This window comes from Culex pipiens, chromosome 3, assembly GCF_016801865.2.
Source record: "Culex pipiens pallens isolate TS chromosome 3, TS_CPP_V2, whole genome shotgun sequence".
Taxonomy (NCBI): domain Eukaryota; kingdom Metazoa; phylum Arthropoda; class Insecta; order Diptera; family Culicidae; genus Culex; species Culex pipiens.
The window spans coordinates 153,853,334-153,873,836 of NC_068939.1; the positions used below are offsets into that span (position 1 = coordinate 153,853,334).

Here is a 20,503-nt window from a genome sequence, read left to right on the forward strand (position 1 = left end):
CAAAAAAACACATTTAAAAAATTCAAAACTTGGGAAAATCTATTTTAATAATTTTGTACCATAGCTCACAAGATTTTTTTAATTTGTTGGTCAGCTAAAACATTTCCAAAATATAAAGAGCAAAAATTGTATTTTTTCACATCATGATGTCATGTAAAAAAGCTGAATAAAAAATTATTCTTTTTTAATGTGTACAACTTTTTTTTCAAATACTCCTTGTTATACTAACAAATTTGCCAAAGACACCAAATCTATTAGAAAGTTGCTTCTTTAGATACAGATGTTTGAACATTTACATAGCATTTTTTGTTATTGAGCAATTCCAGCTCAAATCAGGATTTTGAGACCCTCTCCGATTTCCATGAAACTTTGTAGACATGTTATCCTAGGCCTATATAAGCCATTTTTGTGTATATGGAGCCAATAGTACTCAAAAATAACATTTGCGAAGGGCGTAAGTTATTTAAATATTTTTGTATTTTGTAATTTAAAAATTACTGTATCTCGAAGCCGTTGCATCGTATCAAAAAGTGGTCAAAGACAAACTTGTAGGAAATTGGACGGGCTTTCTGAAAATAAATACACTGAAACAAAAATACACGCCACATCTATGAGATTTTTTGATTTTTAAGTCTAAAACTTAAATTATAAGGTGATGTCACGATTTTTTTTCGTTCAAAATTTTTGAGGAAATAGCCTAAAATATAACCAAAAGACTAACGAAAAATGCAGGATGGTATGTCTCTCCTAAAAAATACAAAAATTATTTACTAAAACTGTTTTTTTTAAGTGGTCTAAACGTCAAAATTTTTGAAAACCGGTAGTGGGAATCGATTCTCCAGACAATTTTACATAAAAGTCTCCATATTGACCATTGTCTTATGTCTAGGTTTAGTGAATTTTCACGATTTCGTGGACAGCGTGACATTCGTAAAATTTGAAGATTTCCGTAAAATCCCATGAAAATTATTAATTTCTCAAATCATTGTTTAGAAAAAAAACGACATAATAAATATTACATCCACGAAGACTTTTAAAGTAAATTTTATTAATTTTCTATTGAAAAGCAACTTGAAGAATTGTTAGTTAAACATACAGTAGCATAAAATTGTTATAACTTTTACCGAGCAGTAAATACTACGAATAGTTCATTGATGTTAACAAAAATCAGTCAAAGTAAAAAATATATTCTAGTAATTATCAAGTTATCACAAGAATGATATGATCAATCATTTTATTGCAGTTATTCTGATACCAAAAAGCCAACATTAGGTTTTTTTTTTAACAAAAACATGTTTAAATTGTCTAAACAAGTATTTTGTGATGTGATCTTGAAAGATAGCACAGATTATTTTAAATTAATTGATTTATTCTAAAACAAAATTATTGCTAAGTCCTGTTTAATTTTTACGTTATTTTTTGTTTTTTATTTTAGTTTTTGAATAGGGAGAAATGAATATTAACAAAATCATTTCAATAACTGAGAATATGTCCTACATTTCATTTTAAAATATTTGTAGAGCTCATCCATGAAGCAACGGATTTATAAATTAAGAAAAGTTTTTTTTTGTGTCACGTTCAAATTTAGTGAAAGATTTTTATTAGCTTATTGAAAAATAATGTATAATGAAGCATAAAAAGTAGTTTCTGTAATTTTTACATAAAATTTTCAGGGTTATATTAACATTTTTAACGATCCGCGAAATTTCCGTGAAATTTTGTGTTTTGAAATCAGGGTCCCCGTGAAATTTGCAATTTTTGAGCGTGAAAAATCACTAAGCCTACTTATGTTCAATCCTTGGGAAGATACAGCGGTTTAAAAATGAAAATGTTGAAAAAACGGGTTTTCGGTGGTTTTTGGCAATTTCTATATGACAGACTTAGTTTTTTTAGTCTCGTAAATATTTTTACCGGAAAGCTCGTCCAATTTCCCATAAGATTGCCTTTGACAGCTTTTTGATTTATGTCGTTTTGCCTTCCTCACTGAGGTAAGGCTATAATCCTGCTCTAAAAATGAACTTTGTATAAAAACGTCGTAGACCCACCTTCATGTATACATATCGACTCAGAATCGAAAACTGAACAAATGTCTGTGTGTATGTGTGTGTGTATGTGTGTGTGTATGTGTGTGTGTATGTATGTATGTATGTGACCAACAAACTAGCTCATGTTTCTCGGCACTGGCTGAACCGATTTGACCCGAACTTGTTGCATTCGACTAAGTTTAGGGTCCCATAGATCGAGTTTTATACAGATTGAAGTTTCGATAAGTAGTTCAAAAGTTATGTATAAAAATGTGTTTTCACATATATTTGGATCTCACTTAACTGTATGTAAACTATGTCCGGGTCCACCATCCGACCCATCGTTGGTTAGGTTATCAAAAGACCTTTCCAACGAGTCCAAAACATTGAAGATCTGGCAACCCTGTTTCGAGATATGGCCACTTAAGTGATATTGATATACTTTTTTGAAGCCGGATCTCACTTAAATGTATGTAAACTATGTCCGGATCCATCATCCAACTTATCGTTGGTTAGATTATCAAAAGACCTTTCCAACGAGTCTTAAACATTGAAGATCTGGCAACCCTGTCTCGAGATATGGCCCCTTAAGTAATATTGATGTACTTTTTTGAAGCCGGATCTCACTTAAATGTATGTAAACTATGTCCGGATCCACCATCCGACCTATTGTTGGTTAGGTTATCAAAATAACTTTTCAATGAGTCTAAAACATTGAAGATCTGGCAACCCTGTCTCGAGATATGGCCTCTTAAGTGATATTGATGTACTTTTTTGAAGCCGGATCTCACTTAAATGTATGTAAACTATGTCCGGATCCACCATCCGACCTATTGTTGGTTAGGTTATTAAAAGACCTTTCCAACGAGTCCAAAACATTGAAGATCTGGCATCCCAGTCTCGAGATATGGTCCCTTAAGTGATATTGATGTACTTTTTTGAAGCCGTATCTCACTTAAATGTATGTAAACTATGTCCGGATCCACCATCCGACCCATTGTTGGTTAGGTTATCAAAAGACCTTTCCAACGAGTACAAAACATTGAAGATCTGGCAACCCTGTCTCGAGATATGACCACTTAAGTGATATTGATGTACTTTTTTGAAGCCGGATCTCACTTAAATGTATGTAAACTATGTCCGGATCCACCATCCGACCTATTGTTGGTTAACTTATCAAAATACCTTTCGAATGAGTCCAAAACATTGAAGATCTGGCAACCCTGCCTCGAGATATGGCCACTTAAGTGATATTGATGTACTTTTTTGAAGCCGGATCTCATTTAAATGTATGTAAACTATGTCCGGATCCACCATCCGACCTATTGTTGGTTAGGTTATTAAAAGACCTTTCCAACGAGTCCAAAACATTGAAGATCTGGCATCCCAGTCTCGAGATATGGTCCCTTAAGTGATATTGATGTACTTTTTTTGCAGCCGGATCTCACTTAAATGTATGTAAACTATGTCCGGATCCACCATCCGACCTATTGTTGGTTAACTTATCAAAAAACCTTTCGAATGAGTCCAAAACATTGAAGATCTGGCAACCCTGTCTCGAGATATGGCCACTTAAGTGATATTGATGTACTTTTTTGAAGCCGGATCTCACTTAAATGTATGTAAACTATGTCCGGATCCACCATCCGACCTATTGTTGGTTAGGTTATTAAAAGACCTTTCCAACGAGTCCAAAACATTGAAGATCTGGCATCCCAGTCTCGAGATATGGTCCCTTAAGTGATATTGATGTACTTTTTTGAAGCCGTATCTCACTTAAATGTATGTAAACTATGTCCGGATCCACCATCCGACCTATTATTGGTTAACTTATCAAAATACCTTTCGAATGAGTCCAAAACATTGAAGATCTGGCAACCCTGCCTCGAGATATGGCCACTTAAGTGATATTGATGTACTTTTTTGAAGCCGGATCTCACTTAAATGTATGTAAACTATGTCCGGATCCACCATCCGACCTATTGTTGGTTAGGTTATTAAAAGACCTTTCCAACGAGTCCAAAACATTGAAGATCTGGCTACCCTGTCTCGAATCTTAAACATTGAAGATCTGGCAACCCTGTCTCGAGATATGGCCACTTAAGTGATATCGATGTACTTTTGGGAAGCCGGATCTAAAAAATAGATGAAACTTGTGTACAGCCATAGTTGTGAGGAAGGCTCCAACCACATAGGTGGATTAAGTTAGTTTTTATATTTACGTAATCAAATTTACTACCCTGGTTTCTACCACACTGAAAAACATATTCTATTTTCAGTTATCTTACAATTAAAAATATAATATAATAACGTCATGATTCGAAATCCGGACACTTAGTACCATATTATTTTTGTTATAGCTTGCCAAAAATTTTGTAATAAGTTGGAAATGTAGAAATATCATCAGGATTTAGTATAAATAGTCAGTTTTAAGAGAATGCATGCAAAATATGACTTTTCTAACAATTTTTCATCAGAATTTGAAAATTAAAATGACTTATTGTGCTTCGAATCCCGGACACTGTTAAAAGCTGATTCGAAATCCGGACACTTCTGCTTCGAATTCCGGACACTCGTTTTTGCTTATGAATCGCACAAATTTGGACTGAAATGTTAGTGAAAGGCATTCTTTAGGTCTCAAATAAACTGTTAACATCAAAATAATCGATAGTTTATACAAAAATGGCTAGAATTTAAGAAAATCAAAAACATATATTTCTGCTTTGCCTTCCCGGTGCTTCGTACGCCTATGAAATATTTCCGTTGAAATGTTTCACATTTTTGGTTAACTAATAAATTATTTTATTCAATTGTTTTGGCATTAACTACAGCGTTCAAACAATCTTTAAATGAAAGTTGATGTTAGAATTCATCAAATAACACAGTTTTGACATTCATAATGCGAACTTATATCCAAATAATTGATAAAACAAGATAAAGTGTCCGGGTTTCGAAGCGTCCGGGAATTCGAATCATGACGTTATATAAATATTAACAATTTACCGAATCCACAAATAATTGCTGAAGGGATAATGCATGTCTTGAAGTTTTGAAAAAAAAAATCTTTGATACAAGTACCCAATGAAAATTATTTTAAAAAAATAATTGAGATGTTATCAATGTTACCAATATGAAAGTTGCAATACAAATCTAAGGAACACAAACACAGTTTGAATTTAATTTAAAAAAAATCACAGATGATTCACAAAAAAATGTTTATTTAAAATATGAAAAAAAAAATTGTTTTAAAAAGCTTTTTTAAATTAATCTTTACATAACAATATAATAACAATAAAATTTAAAAAAAAACACAATGTTATACAAAAAAAGTTGAAAGACTCAGGTTGATAAAAATCTGTATGAACTTAAAAATAAATTTTGAAAAGAGCACAAATCTTTGAGTCGCAAACTCAACTTTTTTTTCGAAACATTATGTCTCCGGAACAGCTTTACCAATTACAGCTGTAGGTTTTGAGCTTTAAAAAAATAATAAAGGGTTATTTTTCTTTGTGATTATCATTTATTAGGTATTCAAAACAAAAATTTAAAAATAAATATTCAAAGAAAACAGAATATTCAAAAAGTATTGTTTGAAAAAAAAATTAGGAAGATAAAAACAAAATTTTTAATAAATGCCTGTGCGTTGAAACAACGAACGATGCATGTTAAAAAAAACTAATTTTGAGGAAAATACAAATATAATCTAAAAATTGAAAACATCGTTCAAAATATTCTAAGAACAAACATTTTATGGAAAAAATAAATAGGCACACAAATTTGAAATAAAAAGTTTAAAATACTGAACAAAGTTTATAAAAGCTGCTACATCACTCATTTGCTCACAATCACTAACTCGAACTCTAACTCACTCGCTCACATCGACGTCGTCGTGCTATCTTGTCGCACCCGCCATTTCGGTGTTCCGAGAAAAACGCGTTTTAATGTTTGACCTTGAATCACGCAATGTAAACAATAACAAACACGTTTTGTTTGGCTGACCATTCTGTGCATTGTCCCGAAGATTGGTTTAAGTTGGTTGCTGGAGTCCCGAGTTGTAATTACAAATGTTTACGGTAGTCTAACTTGTACGTGCGTCAAACGCATTCTGACCTGAAATCCCTTTGGCCAATTGTCGCACTTACATCAATTTTTAAGAGAGTGACAAGAAAGCACGACAAGATTGAAACTTCTTTTATATGTAGAGTGACAACAATGAACGGAGTTTTTTCGGTTTTTATTGAATATCTCAGGATTGAAATCGAATTTTGGGGATCTGTGAAGGTCAAAAGGTGAGGCGTTGTGAGCTGCACAAAATGGCGTTCTTAACTCAATTTGGCCAAAAATGCACATACGACAAGTTAGCACGACGGCGACGACATATTAAATTACTGTATAACTCACTTATAGATCTGTATACTCAATGTATCGATCATTTAAACACTGAAACGGTAAAAATACTCACTTGCTCACTCGCACATTCATTCGCTTACTCGCTCACTTATTTACCCACTTACTCACTCATTCACTTATTCACTCACTAACTCCCTCACTCACTCATTAAATCACTCATTCAACTACTCACTCACTCAGTCACTCATTCGCTCACTCACTCATAAGTTCACTCATTCACTAACTCACTCACTCTTTCACTCATTCATTGACTCACTCACTCTCTGACTGTTTGTTGTTGTAGCTGGTGTAACTGAAGTACGTTGGATGCCAGAAAAGAAGATACAGTCCAGACTCGATTATCCGAAGGCCTTGGCAGAATTTCACTTTGGATAACAGAAACTTAGGATAGTCGAATCACGAAAAAAAAATCGTTGTCTTATTTTTTATTGTTGAGCTAAAGTGATTAAAAAAAATTAAATCCAAGATGGCGGCCAAAATGGCGGTGATGAAATAATGAAAAAATACATTTTCTAATTTGATAGGCATTCAACAATTCAATTTTGACTAAAATGGGGTTGCAGAACTCGGATATGATGTTAAAAATAAGATAATATTACGCAATTCCCACTAACTTGGACTTCGCAATAAAGTAGGGGAGAGTGGGGAGACTTGATCCCAAGCCTGGATCTAGCCAGCATGTGGGTAAAACAATTAGCTTTGTTCTAGAAAGTTGTGCGAAATTGACTAAAACTCATCGTAGATAACAAAGAAAAAAAATAAAAAATGTTTAGATTGAGTTACACACTTTTTTCGAAGAAGTGCCGCAAAAAGCTCCAAGAGTTCTTTTTTCTTTGTTTTGATAATTATAGAAAACACTCAAAAATTATTCAAAAAAATATTTTTTATACATGAATTGTTTGATAAACTTATCAACTCCAAAACCCTTACGCATTTGACGTTAAATTTATCGTCATACTATTTTTACAATCAATTGTTTAAAAAAGTGCGTTTAGGTAGACTTGATCCCTGCATTTTTACAGTCACTGGAATCAGCCTCAAGATTAAATAATTTGGCTGGGTTTTCGTACATAGTTTCCTTTAGTATAGTTGTACATAACTAACTGCAGTTTGAACCATTTTTCAAAAGTTTTGTAAACAAAAATTACCAGCTTTTGTAAACATGCTCAATATTGGTCTAAAAAAGAAAATTTTAAGTTTTTAAATATTTTACATGCTAAACTTGTTATATTTTGAACACAAACGTACAGGTTTAATGTGAAATTGCTGTATCTTATAGAAAATTAAAAGTTTGGATTAATAAGAAACATTTTGCTTAAGATTCTTCAAAATGTTGAAAGGGGGATCAAATTACCCCCAACATTTTGAAAATGCCGGTTTAAAATATTTTTTAAAAACGCTTGGCATTATTCGAAGAGTTTATCTGATGAAATACCCTTATCAGCCAAACATAGTTGAATGTTTAAGCTTTCAATTCATGCAAAAAGATCATAGTTTTGTGAGAAATTGACAGAGTTATGTGCGATACAAAAAAGGGGATCAAGTCTCCCCACTCTCCCCTATTGCTAAATAAAAAAGGAAAATAAATTTTTCGTGATTCGATTATCCGAAGTCCCATACTTTCGGATGACGTCCAAGCTGTGACGTCACGGGTGTGGGAAATTTCCCATATCGTTCTAAGGCAACAGACAGCAGGATGCAATCAACCGCGGCAGTATAATTAGCTCGCGGTAATGAAGGTGCCATACTGTCTGCCAGCCGGGTTAGCTGACTGACTGGCTCGTAAATGTTCAACAATTACCTAAGGCTCGCCGTCAGGCCGGTTCATCCGCGCGGCAGACTGACACTGTTTGCAATCTGTAATTAGTAGCGCTTTGTAAAACTTTTGTTGCTTACGCGAGATGATGAGATGACGATAAGCCAAAAGGTGTGTTTTGCACGTTCTGCAAAATGTCCAAGCGCGATAGATCCCGAGGTGTCGGATTGCAAGTTCTAAGCTGCGGAAAGTCCTCAGGTATCATCTTGTTACGAATGCTCAAGCTCATTGCGAGGCTTATCTTGCTTAGTTTGCCAACTTTACCCGTAAATCTTCACCCGGAGCAGCTTCGCTTCAGCAAACATTTGCTCGAGAACATCTCTCAAAGTTCAAGTACTTTTTGTTTGAAACCTCTACTCGACGATTCAGATGCAGGTTATTATTATGTTTGTTCTTGCTTTACTTGTTCGCTTCTTGGGGCGCACGATTTTACAAACTTTTGTTTTGGTCTGCTGTTTCGTCTTCACAACAAACTCACTCACACACAGCACATATGGGCAAGATTGAAATCAACCACAGTCTGAAAATCATCGTCGGAAGAAAGTTTCATGCTTGATTTTATTTTCGTTTCTTCTTCTTCTTCAAAGTTTACACACAATCACGTGCACAAAAGAGTTCTTTCTTGCATGGTACGATCATTTATTTGTCTTTCTCTCTTGCACGTGTTCGCCTGGTTCGTTCTGGCTTCGTCTTTTTCAATTTTTGTTTTGCTCCTTTTAAGCTTGCTTCTTAGGTTTTATTAGGGAACGTTGACCAGCTTTGAGTCTAATTTGTTTTTTTATTTCATTGTCTTTTTCCAGTATTTTTTTTTTCAATAGTTTCAGAAAGTGTGAATCTGAGAGGTGTATTCTTTTCTCTTTTTTTACACAAGATCTGTTCATATTTTATTACACAAACTATTTAAGGTCTCGAGCTTATTTTTTTTTTTTTTTTGAATAGGTCCAATAAACCAAATTTTCAGTTTTTGCTATTTGGGTGTTTTTAATACCCCTGACTCAAGGAGGTTTAAAAACACACAAAAAGCAAAATCTGGAAATTTGGTTTATTGGACCTTTTCAAAAAAAATCTCCAGAAGTGATTAAACCTAAAAAAAAACAATTCCAATCCTTTTTGAAAAGCCATCTCCTATGCATCTTTTAGCTCTGATTTAAAATTCGAAGATCTTAATCCGATCAAGCATCAAGCCAAGAGTAATAACCTTTACCTTTGCATTAAAATCGCATCTTCGCATCAACTTGGCCCCAAAACCGTCCCGACCGGGATCCACTTGAAGCCCAGACATAAAACAAGTTAAGTTCTCCGAAAAAAAAACTGAACAGTCTTTCAATCTCGGCGCAGCAGAACCTTCCGCCAAAAACTCGCTACCGAGTTGAGGCTGCAGCATCTTCTCTTTCGCCTTCGAAACAAATAAAGCCCAATAAAGTCGACGAGAATCAAAGTACATAAACACAAGCCCCCCGAAAAAAACCAGTTCCAATTGCCCCACTTTCCGTCATGCAGGGAACTTCAAGCCCTGCCGTTGTTGTCCCGTTTGATAACGACGTTGACGACAACGGTGACCTGAAGACTCTCCTGAAGACGAGATGTGGTTAAACGGGGTGCAGCATCCACCTTCGACCGGGCTTTGTTTGCTCATCTTGCTGCGTCGTTGTGCGTATTAGCCATGAACGTCTACGTCAACACAGCCTCGGAGGATTGGGCTTTGTTTACCTCGGCGGGATCTGTTCAGGTCTCGGTCATCCCGAAGAGATTTGATTTTCCCGCCAAAATGGCATCGTCTCGGTTCAGCTAGAAGCAACACAGAGAACTTTGAAGACTTGGATGTGGACGGACACGCACATGGCATACAACCAGGGCCAAAAGGGAGACAGGGTAAGAGTTCGTTGTACCTTTTCCAGTCGTTGAAGTCTTCTGGGCCCAGACTTGAGTTCTGAAGATTCAGTGAGGTGAGGTGAAAGGATGGGGAGTGGGTGAAGGAGAGAAGAAAACTTGTTTCTTGAAGCAGCAGTTTGGCTTGAAAAGAACTCTCAACTGCATCACCATCGGAGGAACATCATTGAGGGTGCATCACTGGTGGTGGTGGTACGATGGTTTGAGGACTGTAATGCTTTTGAAAAGAGGATTCAGGAAAAAAGAGGGAATCAACCTAAAGTTTGGGACACTTGCACCTCTTCTTGGAGCATGTAATGTCTTGGAGCGAATGTAGGAAAAGTTGACCAATAATGATTACACAGCACTTTTTTATTTGATGTTCAAATTTCAAACAATCGAATCTCTGTTTGAAATGTCTGTTGAAATTTAGATAAAGTGCTTTTTTCGAATCATGTTCATTGTTTTAGAGATTTTTTTCGAATTTTAAAAATGTATCATTTGATGTTTTTCAAAATTCCAATTTAAAAAATTTTATACGCTTCTGTGTTGCACAATTCTTTGAGGTTTCGACCAATTTTGACAATTTTGTTAATTTTGACAATTTTGTTAATTTTGACAATTTTGACAATATTGACAATTTTGACAATTTTGACAATTTTGAAAATTCTGACAATTTTGATAATTTTGACAATTTTGACAATTTTAACCATTTTGACAATTTTAACAATTTTGACAATTTTGTTAATTTTGACAATTTTGTTAATTTTGACAATTTTGTTAATTTTGACAATTTTGACAATATTGACAATTTTGAAAATTTTGACAATTTTGAAAATTCTGACAATTTTGTAAATTTTGACAATTTTGACAATTTTGACAATTTTGAAAATTTTGACAATCTTGACAATTTTGAGAATTTTGAGAATTTTGACAATTTTGTCAATTTTGAAAATTTAGACAATTTTGACCATTTTGACCATTTTGACAATTTTGACAATCTTGACAATTGACAATTTTGACAATTTTGACAATTTTGACAATTTTGACAATTTTCACAATTTTGACAATTTTGACAATTTTGACAATTTTGACAATTTTGACAATTTTGACAATTTTGACAATTTTGACAATTTTGACAATTTTGACAATTTTGACAATTTTGACAATTTTGACAATTTTGACAATTTTGACAATTTTGACAATTTTGACAATTTTGACAATTTTGACAATTTTGACAATTTTGACAGTTTTGAAAATTCTGACTATTTTGACAATTTTGACAATTTTGACAATTTTGACAATTTTAACAATCTTGACAATTTTGACAATTTTGACAATTTTGACAATTTTGACAATTTTGACAATTTCGAAAATTTTGAAAATTTTGACAATTTTGAAAATTTTGACAATTTCGAAAATTTTGACAATTTTGACAATTTTGACAATTTTGACAATTTTGACAATTTTGACAATTTTGACAATTTTGACAATTTTGACAATTTTGACAATTTTGACAATTTTGACAATTTTGACAATTTTGACAATTTTGACAATTTTGACAATTTTGACAATTTTGACAATTTGGACAATTTTGACAATTTGGACAATTTTGACAATTTTGACAATTTGGACAATTTTGACAATTTTGTCAATTTTGTCAATTTTGACAATTTTGACAATTTTGACAATTTTGACAATTTTGACAATTTTGACAATTTTGACAATTTTGACAATTTTGACAATTTTGACAATTTTGAAAATTTTGACAATTTTGACAATTTTGACAATTTTGACAATTTTGACAATTTTGACAATTTTGACAATTTTGATAATTTTGACAATTTTGACAATTTTGACAATTTTGACAATTTTGACAATTTTGACAATTTTGACAATTTTGACAATTTTGACAATTTTGACAATTTTGACAATTTTGACATTTTTGACAATTTTGACAATTTTGACAATTTTGACAATTTTGACAATTTTGACGTCGATCACCTTTTGTAAATTGTATAATAAATTATATGAACTTAAAAGGGGCAAACACGTTTTTTTTTTCATATTTTTATGTGACTAAAAATGATTTCAAAAATCAGCATTAATTCTATTTATCTTTTTTTTATTTTTCGTTAAGTCCTCATTCATAATAGCAAATTTGTTGAAACTGAAAAATGACTTCTCTCGACTAAACGAAAAGTACCCAAAAAGATTCAGCTAATTTGAAAAAAAATAGTTATAATTTTGACAATAAAATTGCTCATATTGGTTTTCGTTTGACCTTCGAATTTGGGATTCATTAATAGTTGCAGTTGTTGTCTTTTTTAATTTTTGTTTTTATTTTTTATTTCAGAACTAAAATATATGAAAAAAATTGAAGTTTAGTTTATCGATACCAAGCAAAAAAAATTGAATTTGATGAATTTTTATTATTTGAATCTTTTACAAATAAATAGTTTTAAAGAATTCCTGCACCCTTGATTCTTGCTCTCAACAATGTAACAATTTTAACTTGAAATATTAACATTTATTTCACCCCTCAACTTTTGGGCGGTCACCAGCAATCAGTTATCCTCTCAGTTAGAACAACTATCCCAACAGTACTCACTGCACCTCACATCACGTTTCCTCCTCTCACTAACGAGCTTCGCGTCCTCGTCCCAGCTCACGTCCCAACCCGACTCTCATTTATTCCTTGTGTGAATGTTTTTGCCTTCCTCACTGAGGTAAGGCTATAATCCTGCTCGAAAAATGAACTTTTGAAAAACAGCTCATAGACCTATATTCATGTATACCTATCGACTCAGAATTGAAAACTGAACAAATGTCTGTGTGTGTGTGTGTATGTGTGTGCGTATTCCCCTTGGTGCTCAAAATTCTTGCCAAGTTTTCTCGGCACTGGCTGATCCGATTTGAGTCAAATAAGTTGCATTCGATCCGGTTTGGTGCCCCATACTGCACTATTGAATTGTTTGAAGATCCGATAAGTAGTTCAAAAGTTACGTATAAAAAAGTGTCAGAGTTGCGAATCGGATCTCACATAAATGCATGTAAACTATATCCAGACCACTCACTCGACCCATCGTTGGTTAGGTTATCAAAAGACCTTTCCAATGAGTCCAAAACATTAGATATCTGGCAACCCTGTCTCGAGTTATGACCACTTAAGTGGTATTTATGTACTTTTTTGAAGCCGGATCTCACTTAAATGTATGTAAACTATGTCCGGATCCATCATCCAACCCATCGTTGGATAGGTAATCAAAAGACCTTTCCAATGAGTCCAATACATTGAAGATCTGGCAACCCTGTCTCAAGTTATGATCACTTAAGTGATATTTATGTACTTTTTTGATGCCGGATCTCACTTAAATGAATGTAAACTATGTCCGGATCCATCATCCAACCCATCGTTGGATAGGTAATCAAAAGACCTTTTCAATGAGTCCAAAACATTGGAGATCTGGCAACCCTGTCTCGAGTTATGACCACTTAAGTGGTATTTAAGTACTTTTTTGAAGCCGGATCTCACTTAAATGCATGTAAACTATGTCCGGATCCATCTTCCGACCGATCGTTGGTTAGGTAATCAAAAGACCTTTCTAATGAGTCCAAAACATTGAAGATCTGACAACGCTCAGTCTAAAGTTATGACCGCTTAAGTGACATTTTTGTATTTTTTTTATTGAGAAACAAGCCTTACCTGACAAAGTTCGTTCTGCCTTTTTTCGTTTGTTGACGTTATTGACTTTTTTGCTTATTCAGCCTCCTGTGATCAAAACTTAAGTTTAACCTTTCCCATACAATCTGCAAATTTTCCGGAATCGGTTGTAACTTGTTGGCACTCACGAACTTACCATACGAACCCAACGCAACAAAGAGCACCTCGATCGGACGTTCCGTGTTGAATTGATTCGCGTTCGAACAAAACCGTCGAAATTTTGTATACATATAGAAGATAGATAGAATTTGTGTTCAAACCCATCATATCACCAAATGTTGGTAAAAAGTGAGGAAGGCAACAACCACATAGGTGGATTAAGTTAGTTTTTTTTTTCACGCTCCACTAATTATCATGTTCAGTTCCAGATGTGTGCTTCGCGATTGCATTATAGTTCGGCGAGGGGTTTGATAATGCGCTTTAAACAAACATCCTTGAAGCTAATCCCTCCCATTTTCCACCCCTCGAGTTGGGGTGAGTCCTTTTGATGATGATAAATTTTCCGCTCGTGGTTTGCGGCTTTTTTTTCTGAGGTGATCATGAGTAGAAAAGGTGATCTCACCTCTCTCACTAATGATCACTTATGAGTACTCGGGTAGAACTGGTAGCTTTGAGCTATTGATTTTGCAAATGACCGTGCATGATGGTGCTCACACTGTTCATTATGATGAGCAATACCCAGTGACCCATTTTGTCGTGCAGTTCCCGGCGGAGAACAAAGAGGCATTCACTTGAAGGATACTGCTTTGGACTGGATGTGGGCAATTAAAATTCCTTGCACTTGTCAGGTGTTTGAATCTTTGACAGCCATCAATCCGAATCAGGAGAATGACTTATTTGCTGGAGAAACAAATGAATACTAAATATTAGAAAATCTGTAGTATTACCGTTTCTTTGAAAAGTTCCTCTGACATTTCGCAAATCAATCATCTCAAGCGAAACTTCACAGTGGTTAGGAATTTCCGGTGGAATTTATGCAATTTCCTTCTACAGCATCCCCGTTGCAAAACTGGAATGTCATTCTCATTAGCGGGCCAGTTGCAAACAAGATGCAGTCCTTCTCCCTCTGGAGTTGTTCTGACTCATATCGCAACAACAACAACACTTCTAACGCTCTTTTCTTCAAACCTCCTTCCCCCAGACACCCCCTCGACACCGATCTCGCAGTCGCCGCAGAGTTCGTCCTGCAGTCCGTTCACCACCGGGTACTACAACACGCCACCGGGAGGCCAGGTGTTCTTCCCGCAGACGCCCAGTGGAGTGCTGCCGCCGAGGACACCGAACGCGACCGGAGGAGGGGGTCGTGGTGGGGCCAGGATTTTCTTCGGCCAGCCCACGCCCAGCCCTAGCGGCAGCAGCAGCTACAGCAGCAGCCAGCACAGTGCCAACAGCCCGGACGCGAGCCACACAACGACGCCGGCATCCTGTTCGTCCGCGGCGCCCATTTTGTAAGAATTGTCAGGTCTCGAATGTCTACTCAAACTATAGTCAATACCTATCCCCACAGCCACCAATTCCCATCGAGTTTTTCGGGACCCACCGCCGACGGCGGTTCCACCACATCACCAGCAATGGCCGGCCAGCCAACTTCCTGGCCGGACGACGGCTCGGAATCGAGCGAGTCGGACTCGTCCCAGCCCTCGAGCTCCTCGGAAGCTGCGCCCACCGGAAGTTCCCCCACCGGGTGCAGTTCGCACTGTCTGGGACTGGGCCAGCTGCACCAGCACCGACTTCACCACCACCAACAGCCGCTGGACGTCGGGGGTGGAGGTGGCCCAAGTGGGTTCATTCCGCCCCACCTGGACTTTATGGCGGGTCGGGAGCAGCTGCAGGAGTTTGCCGGCAAGATCCCCCAGCGCAAGAAGAAGTCCAAGGCCGGTGGCAAGTCCAAGAAAGCGGGGGTGAGTGTTGTCAACTTGGGTTAGACCTATGGTTTGTGTGCTGTGCAATATGGGTGAATGGCCTTGCATGAAAGGGAGGATGAAGATGCTTCAAAGTAAAAAGTAGAAGATATGGGAAATAATTATCATGTAATTGCAGTAAGGTTTTGTTTTCTTCAACACATGAAAATGCTTGATTCGTTCTAAACATATTTTTATTTACCCTTTCATGCTACTTTCAATTCTGATCGAAAATCTTCAAATTCTATAACATTAAATCCAAGCAATCGACCATAATACGCTGCCAAAAAGAATACAAAGCGCCCCCATCGTTCTCAAACACCCTTCATGTGGTAAAACCACCAGCCACTCCTCCCTTCACCCAGCGAAGTATATTTAAACATGAAAAGTATCAGTAAACAAATCTCCCACGTTACACCCGAAACGGTGCGCCAGGCCGGCTTGCCCTAGAGGAGATGGTGATGGAGGTGGCAATTCCACTAAAATAAACAAACTGACACACACACACGTTTCATTACATTTGCTTCGATTTGTTTTGATTATAATTGGATTGTAGTGAAGCGCTGCTATAAACATAATGCACCATCATACGAATCCATTCGGGAGAGATTATGCTGGGCAATTCAGTTGCAGTTCATGCTGCTATATTTATGCTTCTGTTGTTCTTCTTTTTTGTTTTACTTGCCCCACCAAAGGTAATAGCTATATAAATAATAATGTTAGTATGTTATGAAGATCGCACCCTTTTGGTGTCTTCTGGAGTTTAAATTTAAACTTTGGCGTGAAGTGTGCGTGCGTTTATTTACGGAAATTAAAAAAAGGAACAAAAATGGCTTAGATGTGGATCAGAGCAGCAAAGATCAATCACGTTAATATGTTGTATACTAATTGGCAGATTGACATATGAAGGGTTGGAGGCAAAGTAAACTCTGTTCATCATTGTACTGTTGATTGTTGCGAAAAACATTTGACTTTTTTAAATATCAAGTCTAGTTGTTAAAAGAAATCCTGTAAGCAAACCCGGTAACTCTATTTCATCGAATTTGTAAACATTGAAACGTTTCCGAAAACGTCAACATTTTGTTGTCGATTTTGAAAATATTTACAGCGAAATCGAAAAAAAAACGTTGACGATTTTGGAAACAATTAAATGTTTATAAATTCGACAACACAGAGTTACCGGGTTTGCTTACAGGATTTTTATCCGTGTATAATACACTGCAAGTAGCAAGGAAGCAAACCTTTCTGTAATAAAAGATAGTTATTTCCTATCTTGTTCTCTTCACTCTCAAAAGAGTTACGACACCACTTCATGCAAGGCAATTCGTCCATGTTGCACGTACGTTTTATACTAATCAAAAATATTCTACTCATTTTTTTCATCGGTACATTTTGAAATGTGAATACAGTCCAGACTAGAGTGTCCAATTCCCGGGGATGCAAAATTCACGGGAAACAGGAAATTTTGAACAAATTTCCCGAAAAAAATAAAATTTACTGAAAAAAATTCTGATCCTGATTCTGATTATAATTTTGCAACATAATTATATAGAATAGCAAAATAAGTGGTTAAAATATGTGTGAGGATCAATTAATAACTTGACTGGTAGTAAAAAAAACATACATCTTTAAGAAATTTTATAAATTTTCTAAGCATATAAACTGTCTTCATACGAAATATGAAAAAATATTACTATAATAATTAATAATATTAATATAAATTATTATAATAGATGTAATGATATTTTTTTTGTTAAGAGTAGGTACCGTAAACCGGGGTGACTTTGATAGGATTTCAAATTATTGTTGGAATATTTTCCAACTGGTTTTTCTCAAGATTATTATTTTTTCAACATGTACTGGGATAGGCCACACAAGGTACATGCCCAATTTTGAAAAAAAAAGTTTGTTCGATAGCGTTTAAAAAAGTAGTTAAGTTAAAAATTCTTATTTTGAATTCCGGGGTGACTTTGATAGTTATAGTTTTTCTTAATCACTAAGGTTGCTTATATAGTTTTCAAGAAAAAAAATAATGTTTATGTTTTTTTTTTATTTACAAATACTGCCTCTTAAGGTGGTAGACCAACTTTTTCAAAACATTTTTTTGTGTAAAATCGCGATAACTCGTGATGTTTGTAAGCAAAGCCCTTATGTTTGTATACACCCAAAACTGGCAGCGCTAGTCCGAGAGAATGATGGTCTCGAGTCGAGAGAATAGTGGTACCATTCACGGACGCAGAGAACACAGCTCGAGATGGGCGATAGAACTATTCTCTCGAGGTTCATTTGCAAAAAAAGTTCATCCGTCAAACAAAAAACCAAAAGTGTCGACAACGGGAATCGAACCAGAGACCTTTGACAAACCAATTCAATGACTTAGCTGCCTCGGCCACCACAGCTTGGTGACCATGGAGAAGTCAGAAGTCGATGTATGACACTTGTTGGAGATTTATTGATTCAACTAACGAATGAACTCATTTGTTATGATGGTGTGAGTTGGTACCATTATTCTATCGATTTTGGCACTGAGCCCTCAATAAATTTTGAGAGAACGATTATCTCGATTCTGAATTTTGGGTGTATCAAAATTTTTGTAATTGTCTGCTCTACAATTTTGTAGAACATTATTATACTCTAAAAAACGTTACTTAATCCACCAGAAGGTGGTTGCTGCCTTCCTCCTAAAAACCTTACAACCACACACTACGAAAAATTTCCCTTAAAAGGAGATGTACCAAAAAATTTTAACAGTCAAGTAACGGAAAATGGGAGAATTTCTAAAACTTTTTTAGTCTTTTTTTCGATGAAAAATACGTTTTTTCGGGATTCTGAGTACGCCATCAAACCGGGCGTCCAATTTTACATAAAAATCTTTTTGATACCAAATTTCTATCTCATCACCGTTGCAGGCTGCAAATTATTGAAAAATACCTATTTTTTCGCATGTTCAAAAATGAAAGGGGTCGTACCGCCCCTCCGTCACGAGATATCAAAAAAGGACCTCGGATTCGTGATCAGGGACAAAAGTTACCCCTAAGGACAAAGTTTCACGCAAATCGAAGAGGGGTCGGGGCAAGTTTTCCTGATTTCGTGTGAGTTGGTAGAGAATTACACATATTTAAAAAAAAATATATATTTAAGTCACTACAGACTAGTGGGAAAAATCGAAGGTCTTAATGGGACAGCAGATTTAAGAGAAAAACATTTGGAAATCGTACCATTTTTTTGTTCTGTTACAGTTTTAACCGAAATCAATAAAAAAAATCAAAACACTATGCAAAAAATGGCTTGAACAGCAGTCTTTGAACAGCAGTTATTTGTTCTGATTTGCCCAAGATGCTGGTGTTTGATGAAAAATAATCAAATATGATATTTTTTTTTTTCAAATTTTAGATCATTTATATACGTGAATATAAATCCAGTCTTTTTAAAATTTTATTGAATTAAAAAGTAAATATTTCTCCATTTCCTGATGAATATTAGGTACCATAATTTTTTCTGTGATAGCAAAAATTTTTGTTTCAGTAATAACGATTTAGCACTAATCGTGCCATCAAATATCTTGGAAACTGTTGATCCGTTTTTAAAGGTCAAAACAAAAAACCTTTGTAAAATTTTGGCATCCCTACGAGCAATTCTCTACCAAAACCGGAAATGGATTTTATTTGTATTTTTTGATTTGGCTCAAACTTTGTGGGGGCCTTCCCTATGACCAAATATGCTATTTTGTGTCATTGGTTCACCCATACAAGTCTCCATACAATTTTGGCAGCTGTCCATACAAAAATGGTTTGTAAATATTCAAACAGCTGTAACTTTTGAGTGAATTTTCTGATCAATTTGGTGTCTTCGGCAAAATTGTAGGTATTGTTGAGGACTTTTGAGAAAAAAAAGGTACACGGAAAAAAAAATTGGAGATTTTTTTATCAACGTTTTTTTCACTAAAACTCAATTTCCCAAAATACGTATTTTTTGATTTTCGAGATTTTTTGATGTGTTTTAGGAGACAAAAATCCGCAACTTTTGAGCCATAGAGAAACATGGTAAAAAAATCTGCCGCCGAGTTATGATTTTTTGAAAAATAGTGATCTTTGCAAAAACAAGTTTGACATTATTTTTCAATGCAAAATTGAATTTTCAATCGAAAAATACTTTACAGATTTATTGATTAAGGGCTCCGTTTTCAAGATATAGCCACCGAAAGTTTGATTTTAGCGAAATATTTGCAGTTTTTCAATTTTTAAAAATAGTGACCATGAGTGACCATTTCTAAAAATATTTTTTTGTAAAGTTCAGAAAATTTGCTATAAAATTGTCTAAGAGACATTGAAGATTGGACCTCGGGTTGCTGAGATGGAGCCGCTTTAAGAAAAAGAAACACGAAAATTGAAGTTTTCTAAATCTCACCCAATCAGCCCACCATTTTCTAATGACGTTATCTCAGCAATTAATGGTCCGATTTTCAATGTTAATACATGAAACATTCGTGAAATTTTCCGATCTTTTCTAAAAAAATATTTTGAAAATTTTTAAATCAGGACTAACATTCTAAAAGGGCCAAATATTGAATATTACGGCCATTTAAATTGCTAGTCCTGAATATTTTTTTCGAAAAGATCGGAAAATTTCACGAATGTTTCATGTATTAACATTGAAAATCGGACCATTAATTGCTGAGATAACGTCATTAGAAAATGGTGGGTGGGACTTAGAAAACTTCAATTTTCGTGTTTCTTTTTCTTTAAGCCGCTGTATTTCA

At 35.1% G+C, this 20,503-nt stretch overlaps 1 protein-coding gene across 1 annotated transcript in view; it reads left to right on the forward strand.

Moving 5' to 3' along the window:
* LOC120416974 (cell death protein hid) overlaps positions 1–20,503 on the forward strand; it is a 134,902-nt gene that overhangs the window by 104,797 nt on the left and 9,602 nt on the right. Inside the window, exons 3-4 of the mRNA XM_039578899.2 lie at positions 14,985–15,291; positions 15,351–15,744. Of these exons, the coding sequence (XP_039434833.1) occupies positions 14,985–15,291; positions 15,351–15,744 (701 nt within the window). The remainder of the gene's footprint in view (positions 1–14,984; positions 15,292–15,350; positions 15,745–20,503) is intronic.